At 56.7% G+C, this 18,034-nt stretch overlaps 1 protein-coding gene across 2 annotated transcripts in view; it reads right to left on the bottom strand.

Annotated features, from left to right (window-relative positions):
• Positions 1–17,711, bottom strand: part of MPRIP (myosin phosphatase Rho interacting protein) — a 73,216-nt gene extending 55,505 nt beyond the window's left edge. For both annotated transcript variants that reach the window (XM_056502977.1, XM_056502976.1), the window contains exons 1-3: positions 17,194–17,711; positions 6,600–6,677; positions 4,710–4,775 (exon numbers count right to left, since the gene is read on the bottom strand). In XM_056502977.1, the coding sequence (XP_056358952.1) occupies positions 4,710–4,775; positions 6,600–6,677; positions 17,194–17,313 (264 nt within the window). In that variant the 5' untranslated portion in view covers positions 17,314–17,711. The remainder of the gene's footprint in view (positions 1–4,709; positions 4,776–6,599; positions 6,678–17,193) is intronic.
• Positions 17,712–18,034: the final 323 nt, after the last annotated feature.

The raw sequence follows: 18,034 nt of genomic DNA, 5'->3' as shown, positions 1-18,034 counted from the left end.
CTCACACAGTCACTCCCACCCAGCCTTCCTGTCTCTGCTTACTTTAAATTTCAAACACACTTTGATTCAAGCCAAAAGCTTTTTATGCTAAACAGAAACTGAAAGTTTGGATCTGGCAAACAGAGGCACTGGCAAAATTGTGTCCATGGGGGGAAACCACTGGGGATGAGGGGAATGGGGTTTGTAAAACCTGGTGCTCCCACGGAGGAGGGGGCAGGGAGAGCTTGGAAACACTTAAATGGCAAAACGTGTGGAAAAAGTAAGGACAGAGAGGCCAGGATGTTTAAGGTTCGTTTTTAATCCCTGCCAATGAATTTCAATTCTGTGCCAAAACTGAAGTAAACTGCTTTGATCTAAAAAGGAGGAAAAAAAACCACACACACGGGTTCTTGGCTTCTTAAAACAACACAGATGACAAAGGAGGTAACTACAATGAAAATTAACGCAGCACAGCTCTGCTGACAGTGACATTTTAAAATGCCCCTTTCCTCCAAATAAAGAGGTTTTCGGAGGGGGGTGAATTAGGAAACAATAATCACACAGATCTGTGGATCACAGCATCACCGAGCATGTACTCCTTCCTCTGATCCCCCTCCAGCTGCCACCAATGCTTACACCACTCTCCTTTTTTACCCATTTATCAGTTCCTTAGGTTTCTGTGGTCAGGAGTGGGGCCTGGGGCTGAGCAGGTCTCCAGATGTGACCCCACAGCTCTGTTGTGTAGTGCCAGACCTCCCACCTCTGAGCTGGCCTCTCTTCTCCTGTTTATACACCCAGCCCAGGGTCCCACTGCTCCCCTAACCATTCCCAGATGCCAGGCTGGCCTCGTTCTTCATCCCAGCCCAGGCCCATCAGCTTTCAGCTCCCTCTGGATCTCCCTCCCTGCCATCACAGGCTGGAGCAGGGATGTCTGCTCCATTGTACTGAGGTTAATGACATTATGATCCATCTGAGTTCCTGATTTAGGAGCCGGGCCACCCAGCTCTGAGCTTAGGAAGGGTCTGCAACATCACCATGGAGGGGACAACCAACCAACCCCAGTAAACTACTGGTTCAAACATCCTCCTAGATCCCTTCCCAGTTTCACAGATCAATTTGACTCCAGCAAGTAAGGAGCAGAGAAGAGATAAGGCTCACACATTTCATCAAGCTGGGAAGAGCCAGACACAGGCTGAGGTCAGTTTGTTGCAAAATGGGTACATAATGCCCAGGGATGCTTCTCCTGCAGGGATTCCCTGCAGGGAAACTAAAAGAGCCCACTCAGAAGATGCTCTCACCTTGCCTCTCATTCACAGCACCAGCGAGTCTGAGATGCTCCCAGACAAGCCAACTTTGTCTTGTTTCAAACCAGCATATGCACAAAGCAAAAACGTCTAAATTAATAGTCTCAGCTACCAAAAGGAAGCCTGATGTGACACAAGAATATCTCCAGGGAGGATGCAAAATGCCAACCTAGTATAAATCCCAGCTCAAAAGAAGTGGGACAGGGTAAAATGAGGGACAGAGACACAGCCTGGACATGCAGTGACTCATAAAGAAGCTGGCCTGGAAATCCAGACCCACTCTGACCTGCCCCAGCCATGGGGCTGGATCCATCCCCAGGCAGTGAGGCCAGGGGCCCACCTGCAGGCCCAGGGAGGGACATGGCAGCACTCTCCAGCCCCACAAACCCCCTCCTGCCTTCCCATTCCCACGCAGACAGGCTCTATTTATAGAGACCTCGGCCGCTAATTATAGATCACAGCAATCAAAACAAAAGGAGGCAAAGCTCTGCACTTGCCACTCGCTGGCTCTGGCCCCTGAGCCTGGCACTGTTCTTGTGGCAGCTCCCATATCCCAACCAAAACTTCCCAGTCCAGTACTGGGCTGCTCTCCCACGGCAGTGGTTTCACTGGAGACCACAGGGTGTTTTATCAGAACTGAAACTTGCCCTTGGACACTCACAACACAGCAGCTCAATCCCAAGCCTGTCTCTGACTTCTTTCCTGCTTTCTCTCAGTAAGAGTGGCTTTGTCATCCTCCAGCTGCTGCAGAGAAGCATCAGCCCCTGTCATCCTCAGTCCCAGCACGAAGGTTTATCAAACAGCAGGAGCAAGCCACCATCAGGGTGCAATAGTGGATGTTCAGCATGGGAAGGCATCCCCAAGCGATCACACAACCTCCACGTCCACCCACAGTTGGGAGCAGGAATTTCTGCACGTCTGAGCAGGCTCGGCTTAGCCAGGGCTCTGCAGAGCTGGGAACTGCTGCTGACAGAGGGGAAGGGAGTGGGATCTGCTGAGCATTCCCAGTGGCCAGGCTGGTTCTGGGTGCCACCAACTGCACCCAGCCTGAAAAAGGGAAACCCCAGGGAGCTCATCCTGATCTAAGGGGATGAAGGTTCACAGTCTGCGCAAATTCTCCCTATTGCAGCCATCATGTAGAACTCATTTTGTTTTCAGACTGCAGCTATGGCAGAGCAAGGACAGACAGAATGATGGACACACAGAAAGCAGGTGGCCAAGCAACAGCACAGGCTCAGAACCAGCTCTGGGATATCCCTGGGCAGGTCTCAGGAGAGAGCTGGATGCCAGCAGGGCAGCTGGTTCCTGTTTGTCCCACCTTTCCATGCCCAAAATGCTCCAACACAACACCAAACTTTGGCAAAAGGCTCCCTGTGCCCAGTGTTGCCCCATTCCACAGTCTCTGAGTATCACAGCACCAACATCTCTGGGGATTCCCTGAGGTCTCCTCAACCTGGGCTTGTGCTTCGAGCTGCCCCTTCACATCCCACTCTCCAACCTGCTGGGAGCCAGGAGCAGAACCTCTCTGGCCAGGCAGAGGAATGTCTCCATCAGTATCACCAGCCCAGGACTCCTCTCCTAAGCTCACCTCTCCCTCCAATTCTGCTTTCAGTAAGAGCAAAAATTGCCAAACCCACAAAATTAATGTCTGAAAGGTTCAAGCAGAGCCATTCAATCCCAGCCTGTGACTGCCTGGGAGGTCTCAGGCTCCCAAATGCTCCAGAGGCTGCTCTGTACCGAGGCTCCCACAGGACCCCCACCCAGCTCCTGCAGAGAAACTGGGGCACACTGGGGGGGAATTGTCCCTGAGTGGACTGCACAGTTCACTTCCTCATGGAAAAAAACAGTGTCTCTGCTGGCACCCCCTGGATGAGGCCCCAGCCCTGTTACTCCTCACCAGGCCATAGAGGTGGTGGGGACAGGGCAAGGAGATGGAGGGTGGGCACAACTGGAGGGGTAGAAAGGTCAGGAAGGTATTTTTATACCATGTGTCAAACCTCAGTGAGGAGGAAGGATCTATGACAGTCCCCTCTATCTATGACTATGACATGGCCAGACCCTCTTGGGATCATCACAGCACAAGTGGCCATGGGGCAGTGAGTCCAGGAGCCAGCACAGTGGTGTCACACTGCCTGGGCACCATCCCATGCTGCACATGTGTACCTTCCCTTTTTCGTTTGTATTCTTCAACTTTTTCCCTTCTCAAGGGGAAAACGCCCAGCAGGTGCCTGGAAAACTGCAGGATGCTCCTGCTGTCTTTGGGTGCTCTCTGGCAATGGCTCCTGTGGCACAGGGCTGAGGCACTGCCTGTCTGCTTCTCCCCAGATATGACAGAACCTGGAGCAGTTCAACCTTCTCAGGATGCAAAACAGCAAAAAAATATTTCAGATTGTGTTCCCCAGCATTCCTGCACCTCTGCCTCAGACTGGGGACTCTCCCTACTCCGCCCAGACACAAAGCACCCTCCTGTCAGGGTAGGACAGGAAACACCAGCCCAGTGCAGAGTCAGGTTGCTGACACTGAAAACGCATTAAAGCCTCCACTGCTTCTACCCAAGACATTTAAATTATTTAGGGCACTTGGACCAACCCCAAGTAAAAATACAAACAAACACAGCATGAAATCTGAGCCACACTTGCCGTGCCTCCTCATTCCACAGTGCCCTCACAGGAGGCACTGGAGGAGGACCAAGGCACACTGACCTCGCAGGGAGCCTCCCTGCCATAGACACAGGTCCCCATGTGTCCCTGTCCCACAGGTGTGCTCTCTCCAGCTGGCTTCCCAAGCCTCCTGCCCGGGCAGAACCCAACACATGGGTGTCACTGCGCTGCCTGCTTAGCCCTGGGCACCCTCCTGTGGGCTTGCTGTAGCCAGCAGGATAGTTCAGCAGTCCTGGGTGCTCCTGGGACTGACCTACTGGGCTCCTCAGCCCCACTCTGCAGCTCCCAGCAGATGGGTTTCCCTGCCTTTGATCCACTTTTACCGATGGGAACAGTGCTGGTGACAAGCTGCAGCTCCAGGGCGGGCAGGCAGTGGAAGTTGTTCCAGCTGACCTACTTTCCACAGGCATCACTAGGCAGGGCCTCCTTCTTGGACACTGCCAAGGTGATTCACCACAACCAAAACCCAGCTGGCACCGGGAAACTGGGCAAAAAGGAGGAGGAATGACCTTGGGGACCCCCTCCAGCATTTCCTGCCAGCGTGGGATCTGTCAGCAACTGCTGAATCCCACGCCAGGTGGGACTCGCATGCCTCCGAAACACCCACCATCCTCTGCAGAGTGTCCACTGAGCTCCCACACAAACCCAGCCTGGCACAGAGTCAAACCCAGCCAGCACAGCTCTCCTCCAGCTTGGCAGAGCACTCCAAGGGCAGTAGATAACCCAGCTGATCCCCAGAGCCTGGACACAGGCGGGCAGCACTCACCATCTCGTCGAGGGCATAGCGCAGCAGCCCGTGCTCGTAGAGGATGAAGAACCGACGCTGCCATTTCTGCAAGAGAAGACAATGAGGTGGGTCACGGCAGTGCCCACCAGTCCCTGGGCTTTGCTGGGAGTACTGGAGCTGCACATCAGCTGGCAGGGCTCTGCCAAAGGTCTGTGAGCAACAATGCACATTGCCCAGCACTGACTGCTTTGAGCTTCGGCAGCCTTGGGACTTGACCACTCCCTGGGGAGCCTGTTCAGTGCCTGACCATCCTCTGGGGGAAGAACCTTTTCCTAACATCCAAACATGAACCTCTCCTGACTCAGGTTCATGCCACAAATACTGGAGGGACACCAGAAGGATCCCCAAACTAAATGCTCTGAGCCCTCAGCTTCATCCTGCATCATCTATTCCAGCATCCAGTGCTGGAGGGTGACAGGGTGCCATGTCAGATGTCCCCCAGCAGCACATGAGCTCAATTTGGATGGTGGCTGCACTTCTGGCATGGCACTGCTCAGGCAATCCTGGCACCATGCTGGCACTGCTGCCTCTGCAGCTGCACAGCAAATCAGATTGGAGAACTGATCTGGCTGGAAAACTGCCTTTTTTTTTTTTTTTTTTTTTTTTTTTTTTAATGTGTGCCAGGTTGTTTTCAGCCAAGAGCAAAAACTGGTTGAGCAGGCTGAAATAAAAAAGTCCTGGATTCATAGCCCCAGTGCAGCAATTCTTATCTCATTTTTCTCAGCCCTTTGGGCAAAGTCCAGGGTGCTTAGGGACAAGCAGAACTATGGAGGACCTTGTGGACCTCCACTAGCCTCAGCCTAGCAGGCAGCCTGGGTTTTGGGGAGACCCAGGTCCCATGTCCCCTTTATGTCAGGCCAGCCAGACTATGACAAGCTGTGACTCCAAGTAATGACCCATATACCCCAGGCTGAACTGAGAACTCAATTCTTGCTCATTCGGGAGCGATTTTTTTATTACAAACAGCTCCGAGAGCATTTTGGCTGCATGACAGAGGGTTCACGGACCATTGCCATCCCTCCCACGCACAAGACAACCCCATCCTGACAGCCTCAGCAGCAAGCTCCCTGCAAGACAAGCTTGGGGACAGGCTGGAAGTCCTCATCACAAGCCAGCAGTGAAAGGACATCAGCCTGGCTACATCCTTCTGAGCCTCACACTCCCCACGACAGGGAAGTGGGAGATGCTCCAACCCCACAGGATGCTGCTGTTTCTGCCAGGCATGAGAAAACCCCTTTAGGAAGGAGCTGAGTGTGTCCTGCTCTGTCTGCAGGTCTCTACTGCCAGCACTTGGCTTCAGGGCTCTGCAAGGTTACAGCAAATGGGAACCACCACTCAGCCCCTTCCTTGCTGCAGGATCTGCCTCACACTGGCATACTCACACTAGGGGATGGGATGCAGCCTCCCTCTAGAGCTCTGGGCATGCTCATAATGAGCTGCAGAAAAAGTAGTTGTTTCCAAGCCCCAAAGGGAAACTGGGAGGTTTTCTGACAGTCACAGCACAGCTCACACAGTCCACAACTCACTGCCTTCCTGGCAGCATGGCACGTGTCAGGCAAACCAGAGCAGCATCAAAACATCAAAAAGCAAAAGCAACAAGCAATAAAATTGCACAGTCTGAGCCTGACCCGCACCTGCAGTGCCCCAGGCTGCTGCCCAGCATGGGAGACCTTGCATCCCGGAGAACGCATTCCAGCCTTGCTGCCAGAAACATCAGCAGCTTCCTGGTTTGCACAAGGGGATGGGTTCATGGAGGTGCCTTTGGCACTCCCAGGGTCACAGCCACTTCCATGGGCAGGGACAGCCCTTGCTGCTCCTCCTGCCACCCCCAGCAACGTCATGGGGAGGGAATGTCTCAGCTTCACTTACCCGGGAGCGATGGACGGGGTTGTCAAAGTCCGTTCCTTCCGGGGCCAGCAGCAGCCAGCCACCATAAATGGGTTTGGCCTGCAAAGAAACAGCAGAGAAACACTCATACACAGCAGAAAATGGCTCAACATGGATCAGCACCACAGGGAATCGATGGTCAGGGACCACGGGAAACTGCAGCAGCCCCAGCACGAAGGCAGCTGTGTGAGCTCAGCCTCCTGCACGCAGGCACACTCAGCCTTCCCAGCGCAGGGAACGTGGTGTCTGATGGCAACCCGTGGTGTGACACACACTGTGTGCCAGCGGCACGGAGACGAGGACTCGGGAGGAGGCAAAACCCCAGCCACAAACTCCAAACACAGCTGCTCCTGCATGGCAGTGTGCCCAGAGCACCAACCTCCTGGGCACTGCCGAGCAGCAGAGCCCATCCCCAGCGCCGGCTCTTCCCGACGCCATCGGCAGCGTGCCTCTACTCCAAAGCAAAAACACACTCCAAAGGAGAGCTCCATGTTTTCCGTTCGTTAATTAAGAGAGGAAAATCTACCCAGTGCTGGCAGTTCTCCAGCTCCCAGCCGCTTCCCGTGCACATCCAGCTCCTGCTTCCCTGCAGGGCCAGCCCCTGCCAGCTCTCTCCCCCCAGCAGCAGCATCCAGCGGCCCACGGCCGAGCACACAGGAAGGTCAGAGCCAGGAGGAGGGAAAAGAGCTCACTGAGCCAGCAGGGAAGAGAAAGGGAAAGAATACTCGGAAAGAACCTTGCAGCACTGCCGTATGTCAGTGGAAAAAAATATCCAGGCTCTTTCCACCGGTGGCTTGGATGCAGAAGTGGCCAGGGTGAAGCTGACCCATGGCAAGCAGTGGGATGGGGATGGGCACTGGGCATGTCCTCCCACGCAGAGTCCTGCAGGCACTGCTCCTCCTGCCTTGTCAAGCTGTAAACGATGAGCCAACACCTGGCAAGGGCTGGGGCCAAATCCTGCTGCAAGAGTGGCAAGGCATTGCCACACCAGCAAGGCGGCTCCACAGATACCAGGACAGAACAGGAGGGAGGAAATCCAGGGAAGATCCAGCTCCAGGAGACCCTGGGTCTGGGAACACTGCTTTCCACCATGGAACATCCATGCATGTCCATCCTGCCCCAGCCAAAAAGTCACAAGGACACACACTCCCAGCTCTTCTCTAACTGATTCAGTTAATCTTGTTGCTTTCATTCTTTTCTGTTCCTTAAAGTTTAAAACTGTTTCCAATCCAGTACCTCCCCTATATTCCTCTTGCCAGTTTCTGTGGTTTTGTAATGTTAAAAAAAATTTCCCCTCTGGAAAAATCCCTGCAAACAATAGAAGAAACTGCCTATACACCAGAAACTGTCAAATGCATGAAGCACTGAGTAAGCAAACTGGAAACACGCCGGAGGAGACCTTTTGCTGTTTATAAAGTGAAAAGAAATAACAAAATCTCTTATCCCCTTCACAATATGACATACCAGCTCGAGGTGTTGCTCACCCAGCAGCTGGGAAAACATGATTTGAGAAGACCTTCCTTCCTTCCTTCCCCTTTTAAATGAGATTTAAACCAATGAAAAAGTGCTGGGATTGGGACCCGATTTGGGGGAGTCTGGGGGGCCCCTACACCTGTTCCCACGACCCCACTGGGGGTGCAGAAGGCGTCTGTGTGCGCCACAACCCTCCCTGGGTTTGGCAAAGGGCCCGGAGCCCCCCGCCACCCCTGCCCAGCTCACCTGGATGCTGGTGCCCTGCTCGCCTGTGGCCCCCATGGCACCTCCAGCTGCTCGGCAGCGCTCTGTGCCCCGCTCTGTGCCCGGCTCCGTGCCGCCCACGCTGCCAGCGCCCCGCAGGTGAGCCCGGCTCTGCCACTCCCCCGGCACACCCCGCCCCGCGCCCCCACCCAAACCGCCCGTGACGCACCCGTGCCCACGCCATGGGAGGACTCCAGAGTGGGGGATCCAGTGCTCCCCACCATGCTGGGATGTGGCCACGGCCACCCGTGTGGCCTGGGAAGAGGAAACATCCCAAATTTATCTGGTGTTCTACAGGGGAAAAGCAGAATTGCAAGTAACTAGTAACATCCCCTCAGAAACACTTCAGTGGGTCACTGTGACAGGAAATGGGGTCCCCAAATTACCCTGAGAGAACTTGGGGTGAATGCTGAGCAACTGGGGCTTGAGAAGATCTCAGGAGTGGCCTCCACCATGCAGAAACAAGAGGATGACAGTGACATCCCAACACCTGGCACCACTACATCAAGGCAGCACCCTGGTGATGCTCCAGACATCCAAGCTGCGGGCAGGGCTCAGCCCTTCTCCATCTCCCAGCTTTTCCATCCCCCAGTTTTCCCCTCCATGCCCCAGCACAGCTCCTGACCAAGAGCAGATGCTCAACCCAGCAAAGTCCCATGAGCAAAAACTCTCCCTGACACAAGCCACAACACTGCAGCCATGCAGAATCCAGCCTGTGTGACACACAGCAGGCAGGTCCCAGTACCATACCAGGGACAAAGTAACCGTGAAACCAACCGGGGACATCATCACCACAGCCAGCAGAAAGCACCCTGCAGCCTTAACCCAGTAATACAGGCATGAAGTCCTGCCCTACCTCAGCCTGGCTTACACCCCCCAGTAGACATTCTTTTGCCCTCAGCCATTCCAGTTTTAGCTCAAACTGTCTGTAAATAAACACTGAGCACCTGAAACACACACCCTTAACATAGAGCACAGACATTTCTGTACCGGCGTCATAAATAACCACCAGTGGGCTACACTTATTTTGGCAGAAGAATCCAATTCCAGATATTGAAACCAAAGTAGCTGAAAGGTATGAATTAGAGCCAGGCAGCGTGGGCAGCCTGGTTCCACCCATCAACAAATGAATACGCAGCAGCGCTTTTTAAAGCCAAACCAAAACAAGCTCCTGCTAAAACCAAGAAAATGCCCAGAGAGGTACAAGCCTAAATGAAAGGGATATGAATTAGCACACGAACTTTCTGAAATAAGCTCATCACACCTGCATTGGAATGGCCTTGCTGAAGCAAGATTTAAAATAAACCCGATGTGGGAGGGAGGGCCGGGGGGTGTTGGAGCACCAGGATAGAGCTGGAATCACACGTCCTTTCCACTGGCTTGGCTTCCTCTGGAGAGCTGCTCAAGAGGAGGAAAATGCAACAACCAGCACTCAGCAAGATCTCAGAGCAAAAATTTCCCTCTTCCAAGGAGATTTGTCCAACCTCACATTCAGGGATGGTGTTAGAGCAACCCCAGGGCTCCCAGGATGCCTTCGACCACACAGCACCCTGGTGATATCCAAAGAGCAGCTCCACGTAGTTTCTTCACAGGTAGCAGCCACACAGGGTGCCTGGTGGGTGCCTTTGCTTTGCTTTTATCCAGAAGGCACCTGGCCAGAGGGTGGGCCACAAAATGCCGTGGGAAAGCAGAGTGGAGAGCTGGTACTGATGAAGCTGGGGTGGGGTGATGCTCACCCCACCATAGAGTGAGAGGTGCAGCCAGTTTGCAGCCCCACAGTGCCCAGTTCCATCCAATCCCTCCCATGGGACTGCAGGGACTGAGGCTGACTCAGGCAGAAACATCCCCACGTCACCACTCTGTTTCCTGTCACACCTCTGGGAGTGTCCAGGTATCGCATCCCACCTTTGATCCGACACTGGAGCTGGGCTGTGGGGCACCAGCAGCACCTCACCTGCCTCTCAGCTCGCTGCTCCAGCCACTGCTTCCAACCCTTCAGCCCAGTGCATCCAGGGGGAGGACGCTGCCTCCAGCCCAGCACTGCCGGCAGCACAGCGGGTGGGAGGAAGCGGAGAAGGAAGCGGCCCCAGCTGGGTTTACACAAAGCTGTCAGGCTGCTGTGCTGATGCTGCCCAGGCATGGACAAACCACCCCAACCAGCTCCACCAGCACTGGGAACACAATTCCCAGCAGACAGGGAATGGGGCTTGAAGGACGTGCAGAGCCACTCAGCACCTCCCAAAGCCCAGGGTGATACAGGAATCCCTGCACACCCCCAGGGCCACAGAGGGCAGGTTGGGTCACAGGAGTGTGGCAGCCCATGGAGTGCCAGGTCACAGGGCTGGAGGTGGGCTGTGACACCAACCAGCTTTCACACCTCCCGTGTTTTTGGTGGTACCTTCAGCTTCTCCCGCCCCACACAAATCTGCCAGCCACGCAGGACCCAGAAGAGCCACACCGTGCCAGCCCCACAGTGCTGCAGGAGTTCATTGCACAAGGTGGAACAGGAGAGTTGTACCAACATCCACATCCCTTCTTAGGGTCCAGACTCAACCCACATCCCCACTGGGGTGCTGGATGCCCACATGTTCTGAGGGAAGTGCGAATCCACTGCCGGCAGAGACTCCTGGCTCCGAGCGCGTGGCGGGAGGGATAATCTGTTTAGGCTGCCGGCAGACGTAATCAGCCTGTCTCGGGTGGAGGCAGGGCTTGTTTTGTTCAGGCTTGGCAACTGAGCGGGAAGGGGAAGAAAAATGGATTGTTGCATCGGAGCTTTAGGCTCTGCCTCCAGCACTGGGAGCAGGGAGCCCTCTGCACCAGGGAAGTGATGCCAGGGCTTCCAGCAGCCCCACAAAAGAACAATGTACCCAACCTGACCCAGGCTGTGGGTGAATCCATGGTGGAACTTGTTCCATCACCTTTATGGGTCAGCCCCAACATTCACCAAAGGAGTCTCCCTGACAATGGTGCCTGCTGCTCCCCACACCCAGGGGAGCACAATGGGGTCACAGCTCTCATCCAGACTCAGAGGGTGGGGACAGTAAGGTCATCGTTGCCTGTGCACTGTCTCCTGATCCATGCAGAGCTCCCCAGAGGTAGGGACCTGTTTCTGGCACAGTTGAAGGAGAAAGTCACCACAAATCCTGTGGTTGTAACCTCAAAATAGGAAATCTGGGCCGTTTCAGCTCTGCTCTGCTCTCAGTTTTGCACACCTTGGAGCCAAAAGAACATTGCTGATGGATTAGTCGGAGCAGCCGTCACTGGGCAGGAATGGGGAAGGTGGCACAGTGCTCAGGGAGGGAATGGGATGTGATACCCAAGCAGGTGTTCTGCCCACAGCAGGGCTTCTAGGAACTGAGAGACCAGAATCACTTGACATTCTGTGTGCTCCCAGTGGGATGGCAGATGGAGACCCACCAGAGACCCGTGACCATGGCTGTTGGGAGGTTCTGCAAACACTGCTGTGCAAACCCACGCTCCAGCAGCAATCCCAAGGGCTGGGATGAAGCCCAGCCTCAGTAGTTAAGCTGCTTACATCCCTGCTTCCCTGCCTGTACAACATTTCCTCTCTGCTGTCTGTCACCTGGTGACGCCAAACCCCAGCGCGGAGGCTGCAGTGCTGCCTCTGAGCATCCACAACCATTCCTGAAGCAAAAACACTCTCCCATCCCCCAGCTCCTCATCCAAGTGGCTGTTCACTGCCCCTAGGTTCAGCCCAAACAGTGCTTTTTCTAGGACGAGACCTGGGCAGCTCCTGGAGGCTAACCTGGATGATGGGGAGAGTAGAGTCCCCTCTCCATCCATATCCTGCTCTTCTGCCAAAACACATTTGCACAAGGCAGGCATGAGTTGACCACTGACAGAACTGCAAATCCCAGGCCAGGATTTCACAACCAACACATCTCCACATATAGTACAAGGCCAAACCAGACTGGACAGACTGGACCTGGGGCACAAGGAGCACCAAGTGCCACTGCCATGGACCAGCTGGTGGGCACTGTGCATGGCATGCCGACCCAGGCGTCAGCAAATCCCAAAGGACAGAGCTGCCCGAACAGCGGGCAGTGGGAGTGACCGAGCGACCAGAGGAACAGGAAGGGGAAAGGTTGAATTCATCCTTCGTGCAAACAGCTGGCCTCCTTCTGCAAACAGCCCTGGTCCCAGGGCTGTGCTCGGGTCCGAGCGCTGCCATCGCCTGGGGCAGTCAGAGCCAGAGCTGGCCCAGGCCAGCTGCGGCACACACAGAGGATTTGTCAAGCAGCAGCAAAATGAAGCGGGACAGAATGGACTTTGCAATTCCAGCTCCTCCTGGAGCAGCCCCGAAGCCGGTGTGCCTGGCAGCGAGCATGCATACCTAACCACTTCCCACCACTGGCCTTCCTCAGCACCTGGGGGAAGCCACAACATCTCTCCACAGTGCTGGAGAGGGGATTTATCACTTTGTCGGGTGCCAGCGCAGATAAGGCGCGGCGCCATGCAAAAACCCAGCAGCGAGTGAGTGTGCAAAGGGGACGGTTCTCCAGCACCCAAAGGCGCCGCCACGTCCTTTCCCTTGGGCCAGGCTAGGTTCAAGTGCACCCCAAATCAATACCAGCATCCAACACAGCTCCCAAGTGCATGCTGCCCTCCCTGCCTGCAGGTCACTGTCCAAGATGGGACGCTGCCCATAGGGCAGAGCCACCATGACCCTGCCAAATCCCTTTGGCTGTGCCACTCAAGTCCCTGCCCTCCACAGCCACTGACAGAGGCAAATTTGACATTTGCAAAGAAATCTCCCCCTGTTCAGTGCTAATAATCAGTTGAGTAGAGGCGGATTTTTGCAGCATGATACAAGCAGCGGGAAGCGGGGAATGCAAGAGCGGGGGCTGCTTTCCAGGAAAAATGGGGGTTTTTCCTCCCAAAAAGGAGCAGGACTGGAGGGAAAAGTGTGGCTGGGACATGATCCCTCACCCTGCCACCCTTTGGACAATGTAAGGAGCCAGGACAAGACCCGTGCAGCACAGGGCATCCCAACCCCATGGATACCAAGCCAAGCCTGCGACCCAATGCTGACACACTCCAGCCTCAGGGCTGCTGGCCACCAGCTGCTCAGCATCCAGAACAGCAGGAAAGTGATAATGTCCAATGGAGAAGAGATGGAAATAACCACCCCCTGTCACTGGGTAGCGGTGGTCACAGGAAGAGGCAATGGGAAAAGTCTGGGAGCTCTGTTTTCTAGCTGGGTGGTCCTCTGGGCATCTATGCCATAATCTCTAATAAAAAGAAAAAGAAGGGGAAAGAAAAGACACTGGTAGCTGGAAAGACGTCCTCAAATTCCTCTATCTGTGCCAGTCCCCATGCCCCGAGAGAGCAAATGCATGGAGAAAATTAAAAGCAACTGCTTTACACTCTGCTCTTCTTCCAATTCAGGCCAGGCAAAATTTTTAGGTTAATTCCCAGCCTCTCCTATGTTGTTGGGGGCTTCATCTCACAGACCAAAGACATGTGTGTGGATTGGCCCAGCGTAGCCAGCATGGAGAGCAGAGACCCCAAGTGACACCTCCACAAGAGCCTTGGGTGGCTGCTTGGGAAAAGGGTCCCACTGGACAGGCTGGCTTTCTCTTGGAGATAGGATGGGTTCCCTGGGAACCATCCATCTTCCCAGGGCAGGTTCTGGAAAGCCAAGTTCCATATGAGGTTTGCAGGTGGTTACACGGGGACCGTGCAGTGCCAGCATGGGCATGTCTTGCCAGGAAAGTGGAAATTCCCACAAAAAGGGAATTTCTCCCCAGATGGGAAAGGAGCAGCATAAGAAAAGCAGGCAACAGGTGGGTGGCACAACAAGGACAGAGCCACCAACAGCACTGTGTCTGCCAGCAGCCAGGTCCTGCCACCACACAGGATCAAGGGATCTGACAGCCCACGACCCACAGCAACAGATTTTCCCAAAGGGAGAACAGCCGTGCGGACTGACCCAGTTTTTCCCATGCTGTGTGGGCACCCCAGAAGGTCAAACACAGACTGGGGGGGGGGTAAAGAGCACATCACCTCCCATCTGCAGCCCTGGGAGGGGACAGTCACGTCTCCAACAGGTGGTGGGACCACTTGTAGCTGCCCCAAATCACACTGAGCCCCATCCAGCAGCACAGCCACGCACAAAAACAACTCGTGAACGCAGCGCTCCCGGGATTAGGGACTTAGCGTCCGCACAGCCCTTTGAAGTTGGAAGCGCTAAGTCTGATTATTATTAGAGAGCTCCAGCTCATTAATCCTGATGTTTGGGGCTGGATTTCCCCCCTCCCAGCCCCATTCCTAAGCCGGTTCCCGAGTACGACGGAAATCCACTACTACCGCTAAATATTTGTGACTCTTTGCAAACACACTCTGGGTCTCTGCCCTGAGCGGCTCCAGCGCCCTGCAGCACCCCGGGAAGCAGCGGGGGCAGCTCCTGACACCCACACAGGTATTTTTATCTAATAAAAATCCAAAAGAGACACGAGTGCGTAAGTGTGAAGTACCTTCACCTTTCCTCCAAGCCAAGTACAAAGGTCAGATGACTCGAAAAGACTTTTCTAGCTTGACTCTAGGTAATCACCAACACTGTCCCTGTCCGTGGGGTGAGCAGGACACACTGGGCACTGAGCCCCCACGCTGCCGAGTGGGACCCCCCAACCCAACCCAAGTTTGAGTTAAAAAGGCAGAAGCATTCAGAGCTGTTAAAAGGAACCGTTATTCCTGGGTGTGCTTCGGAGCGAGCACACCCCCACATCCAGCCAGGCTGCGAAGCGGGGCACAGACAGGGAGGAGAGGCGGGCAGGGCGGCGGGGAAGCGCCGGGGTGGCCGCGGCCGGGGGGCTGCTGGGCGCGGGGAGCTGCGGGCAGGGCGGGAGGTGCGTGCGTGCATCACACGCTACCACAGCCACCATCTTATCTGGGAAAGCGGGATTACTTCACCCCAGCTGCAAGGGAGAAAGCCGAGCAGGATTGCGCCGTTTTCCCAACCGGAGCCCCCCGCACCAGAGCCCGGATCCGGCCACGGGGCTGACCCGACCCCACGAGAACCGGGCGCGGGTGCAGCCCCCCAGGGCCACCCACGGCCCCGACGGGAACAAAGCCAACGAGGGGGTCCCCAGAGAGGTGGGTGGCCCCCGTGGCAGGCTCTGTGGCGGGCAGCGTGCGATGCTCCGAGCCCCCCAACAAAAGTAAATAAGCTCTGCAGCAGGAGGCGCGCAGTCCCCAGGCAGCGGGAAGGGGCGGCCGGGAGCGGGGGGCTCTTCCCGAGCCCCCTCCGGGACGGCTCCTTTGTCTGGGCACGGCCGCGACGCTCCGCGCCGCCCGCCCCTTTCCCGCACACACCACGGAATTTTTTTCCAGTTACATTTTTTCCATATTAGCCGTCAGATTTCACGATGCCCCCCCCCCCTCCGCCGCCCCCCCAGCGAGCGCAGCAATATGTCTGATCTCATTGCCATAATAGGATCGGGAGCGGGGATAGCAGCCCTGGCCCAGAAAGGTGTGGGAGGAGGGAGGGCGGCCCTGTTCCCCTCACCCAAACACCACGGACGGGCCCCCGCACCCCAAAAATGCCCCTCATGCCCCAAACACCCCCTGCCACAGGAGCGCTGGCCTTGGGCCTGAGGCAGGCCTGGGAGGAAGAGGAGGAAGAGGAGGAGGAAGGCCCAGCCTTGGCAGCTCCCCAGCGCTGAACCCTCTCCGGAAAGGGGCTGGGGTCCCCTTCCCATGCCCCCAGGAAAGCAGGAGGGTCATGTCCGGCACGTCCAGGAGGGGACGTTTTGTTTTCAACCGAGTTTTTCCCAGGACTTTCTGGATCGCCTGATGGAGCTCGCAGGACATCCCCCACCTGCTGCCCTGCACCCCAAGAGAGGACCACAGGGATCACCCCAAGTGCTGGTGCGGGGCCCCAAATGGCCTCAGGGACCAGCGGGCACACTGTGGGACACCTGGGAATCTGTGGGGTCAGCAGGCATCCCATGGGATCTCTGGACACCCTATGGGACACAGAGCACCCAAAGTGCTCCTGGACATCCCACGGGCTTCGCAAATGTCTGTGAGTCCCTGTGCTGTCCAGGGGGTCAGCAGGCACCCCAAGGGACCACACGCTGTGAATGGGACCAGCAGGCACCCGCTGGAATCACTGGATACCCTATGGCACCAGAGAGCAGCCATGGGGCTCCTGGACACCCCATGGGATCCACAAATACATGTGGGTGCCTGTGCTATCCGTGGGGTCAGCAGGCACCCCATGGGACTCCCGGACACTTTAGGGGACCAGAGTGCACCAGTGGGGCTCTTGAACACCCCACAGAATCCATGGATACCTGTGGGCCCCTGGGTTATCTGCAGGATCAGCAAACACCCCATGGAGCTCCTATGGGAGGAGGGAGCACACTTGGAGCTCCGCAACACCCCATGGAATATAGAGATAGCGTAGGTTATCTGTGCTAATGGGATCCCATAGCATCCCTGACCTGATCCCACGGTACCTGTGGGAGCAGTAGGCACCCACAGGACCCTACAATATCTGTGTCCAGCAGGCACCCCACAGGACCCCTGGGGATCCCATGGGATCCTGTGCCAACCACAGGAACAACAGACACGCGTGGCACCCTGTCCTATCCGTGGGACCCCAGGACGTCCATGGAACCCTATACTATCCTATCGGATCCTGAGCTATCCATCGGGACACACATGGGACCCTAAACTACCCAGGGGGCTCCCAAGATACCTGCGGGACCCCAAGTTACCCACGGGGACAGCGGACACCGCACGGAGACCCAGGGCGCCTAAGGGGCGGGCAGGGGGGCCGGACACCGAGGTGGGTTTTGGGGTAAGATCCCACCTGGTTGAGATCCTCGTCGTTGAGCAGGTGGGACTCGCGGGGCTTGAAGCAGTTCTGGCACTTGCTCTTGTTGAAGATGTTGGCCTGGAACTTCCTGCAGGGATTGTCCTTGGCGGCCATGGCGCGGCCCGCGCCCGCTGCGCGCCCGCTCAGCGCCCCGCGGAGCGCCCGCCCGCCGCCGCGCCCATCGCCGCCGCCCCGCGCCCGCGGGGGGCGTCAGGAGAGCGCAAAAACCAACACACAACCCCAGCGAATACGGCAGGAAAAAAAATCAACACAGGGAGCGAAGCGCAGGGCGGCCGCCTCTGCTGCGGCTCAGCGGGCGCGCATGGCCGGGCGGCGGCGGAGCTCGGAGGGGCGGCGCTGCCCGCGCCGTGCGGGGCCGGGCAGGCCGGTGTGAGGCGGTGCGGGGGTCGGTGAGGCGCGGGGCCGGGGGCCGGCACGGGGCGGGCCGGGCGTGCGAGCGCTGCGGGAGCCGCTCCCGACTGCGCCGCCCGCAAACTTTCCAGCGCCGCGGAGCCAGGCGGAAAAGGGGGCGGGGCGGAGGCGCGGACGGACGTGCCCGCCCGCCAATGGGGACGCGCCTCCGCCCCTAACGAGTGTCCGCGCTGGCCAATGGAGAGCAAGGAAAGCGACGGGAGCGGCGGGGCCGCCTCGGCCGCGGGGGAGGGGCGGTGCGCTGACAGCTGGGGCGGGATCGGTCCCTGTCGGCTCCGTTCGGCTCGGCTCGGCTCCGTTCCGTTCGGCTCGGCTCGGCTCCGTTCGGCTCGGTCCACTTCGGCCCGGCCCGGCCCGGCCCGGCCCGGTTTGGCTCAGCCCAGCTTGATTCGAATCAGATCGG

The sequence above is a fragment of the Oenanthe melanoleuca genome, chromosome 14, assembly GCF_029582105.1.
Source record: "Oenanthe melanoleuca isolate GR-GAL-2019-014 chromosome 14, OMel1.0, whole genome shotgun sequence".
Taxonomy (NCBI): Eukaryota; Metazoa; Chordata; class Aves; order Passeriformes; family Muscicapidae; genus Oenanthe; species Oenanthe melanoleuca.
Note: the sequence above shows the minus strand (reverse complement) of the source record. Positions and strands in the feature narration are given on the sequence as shown.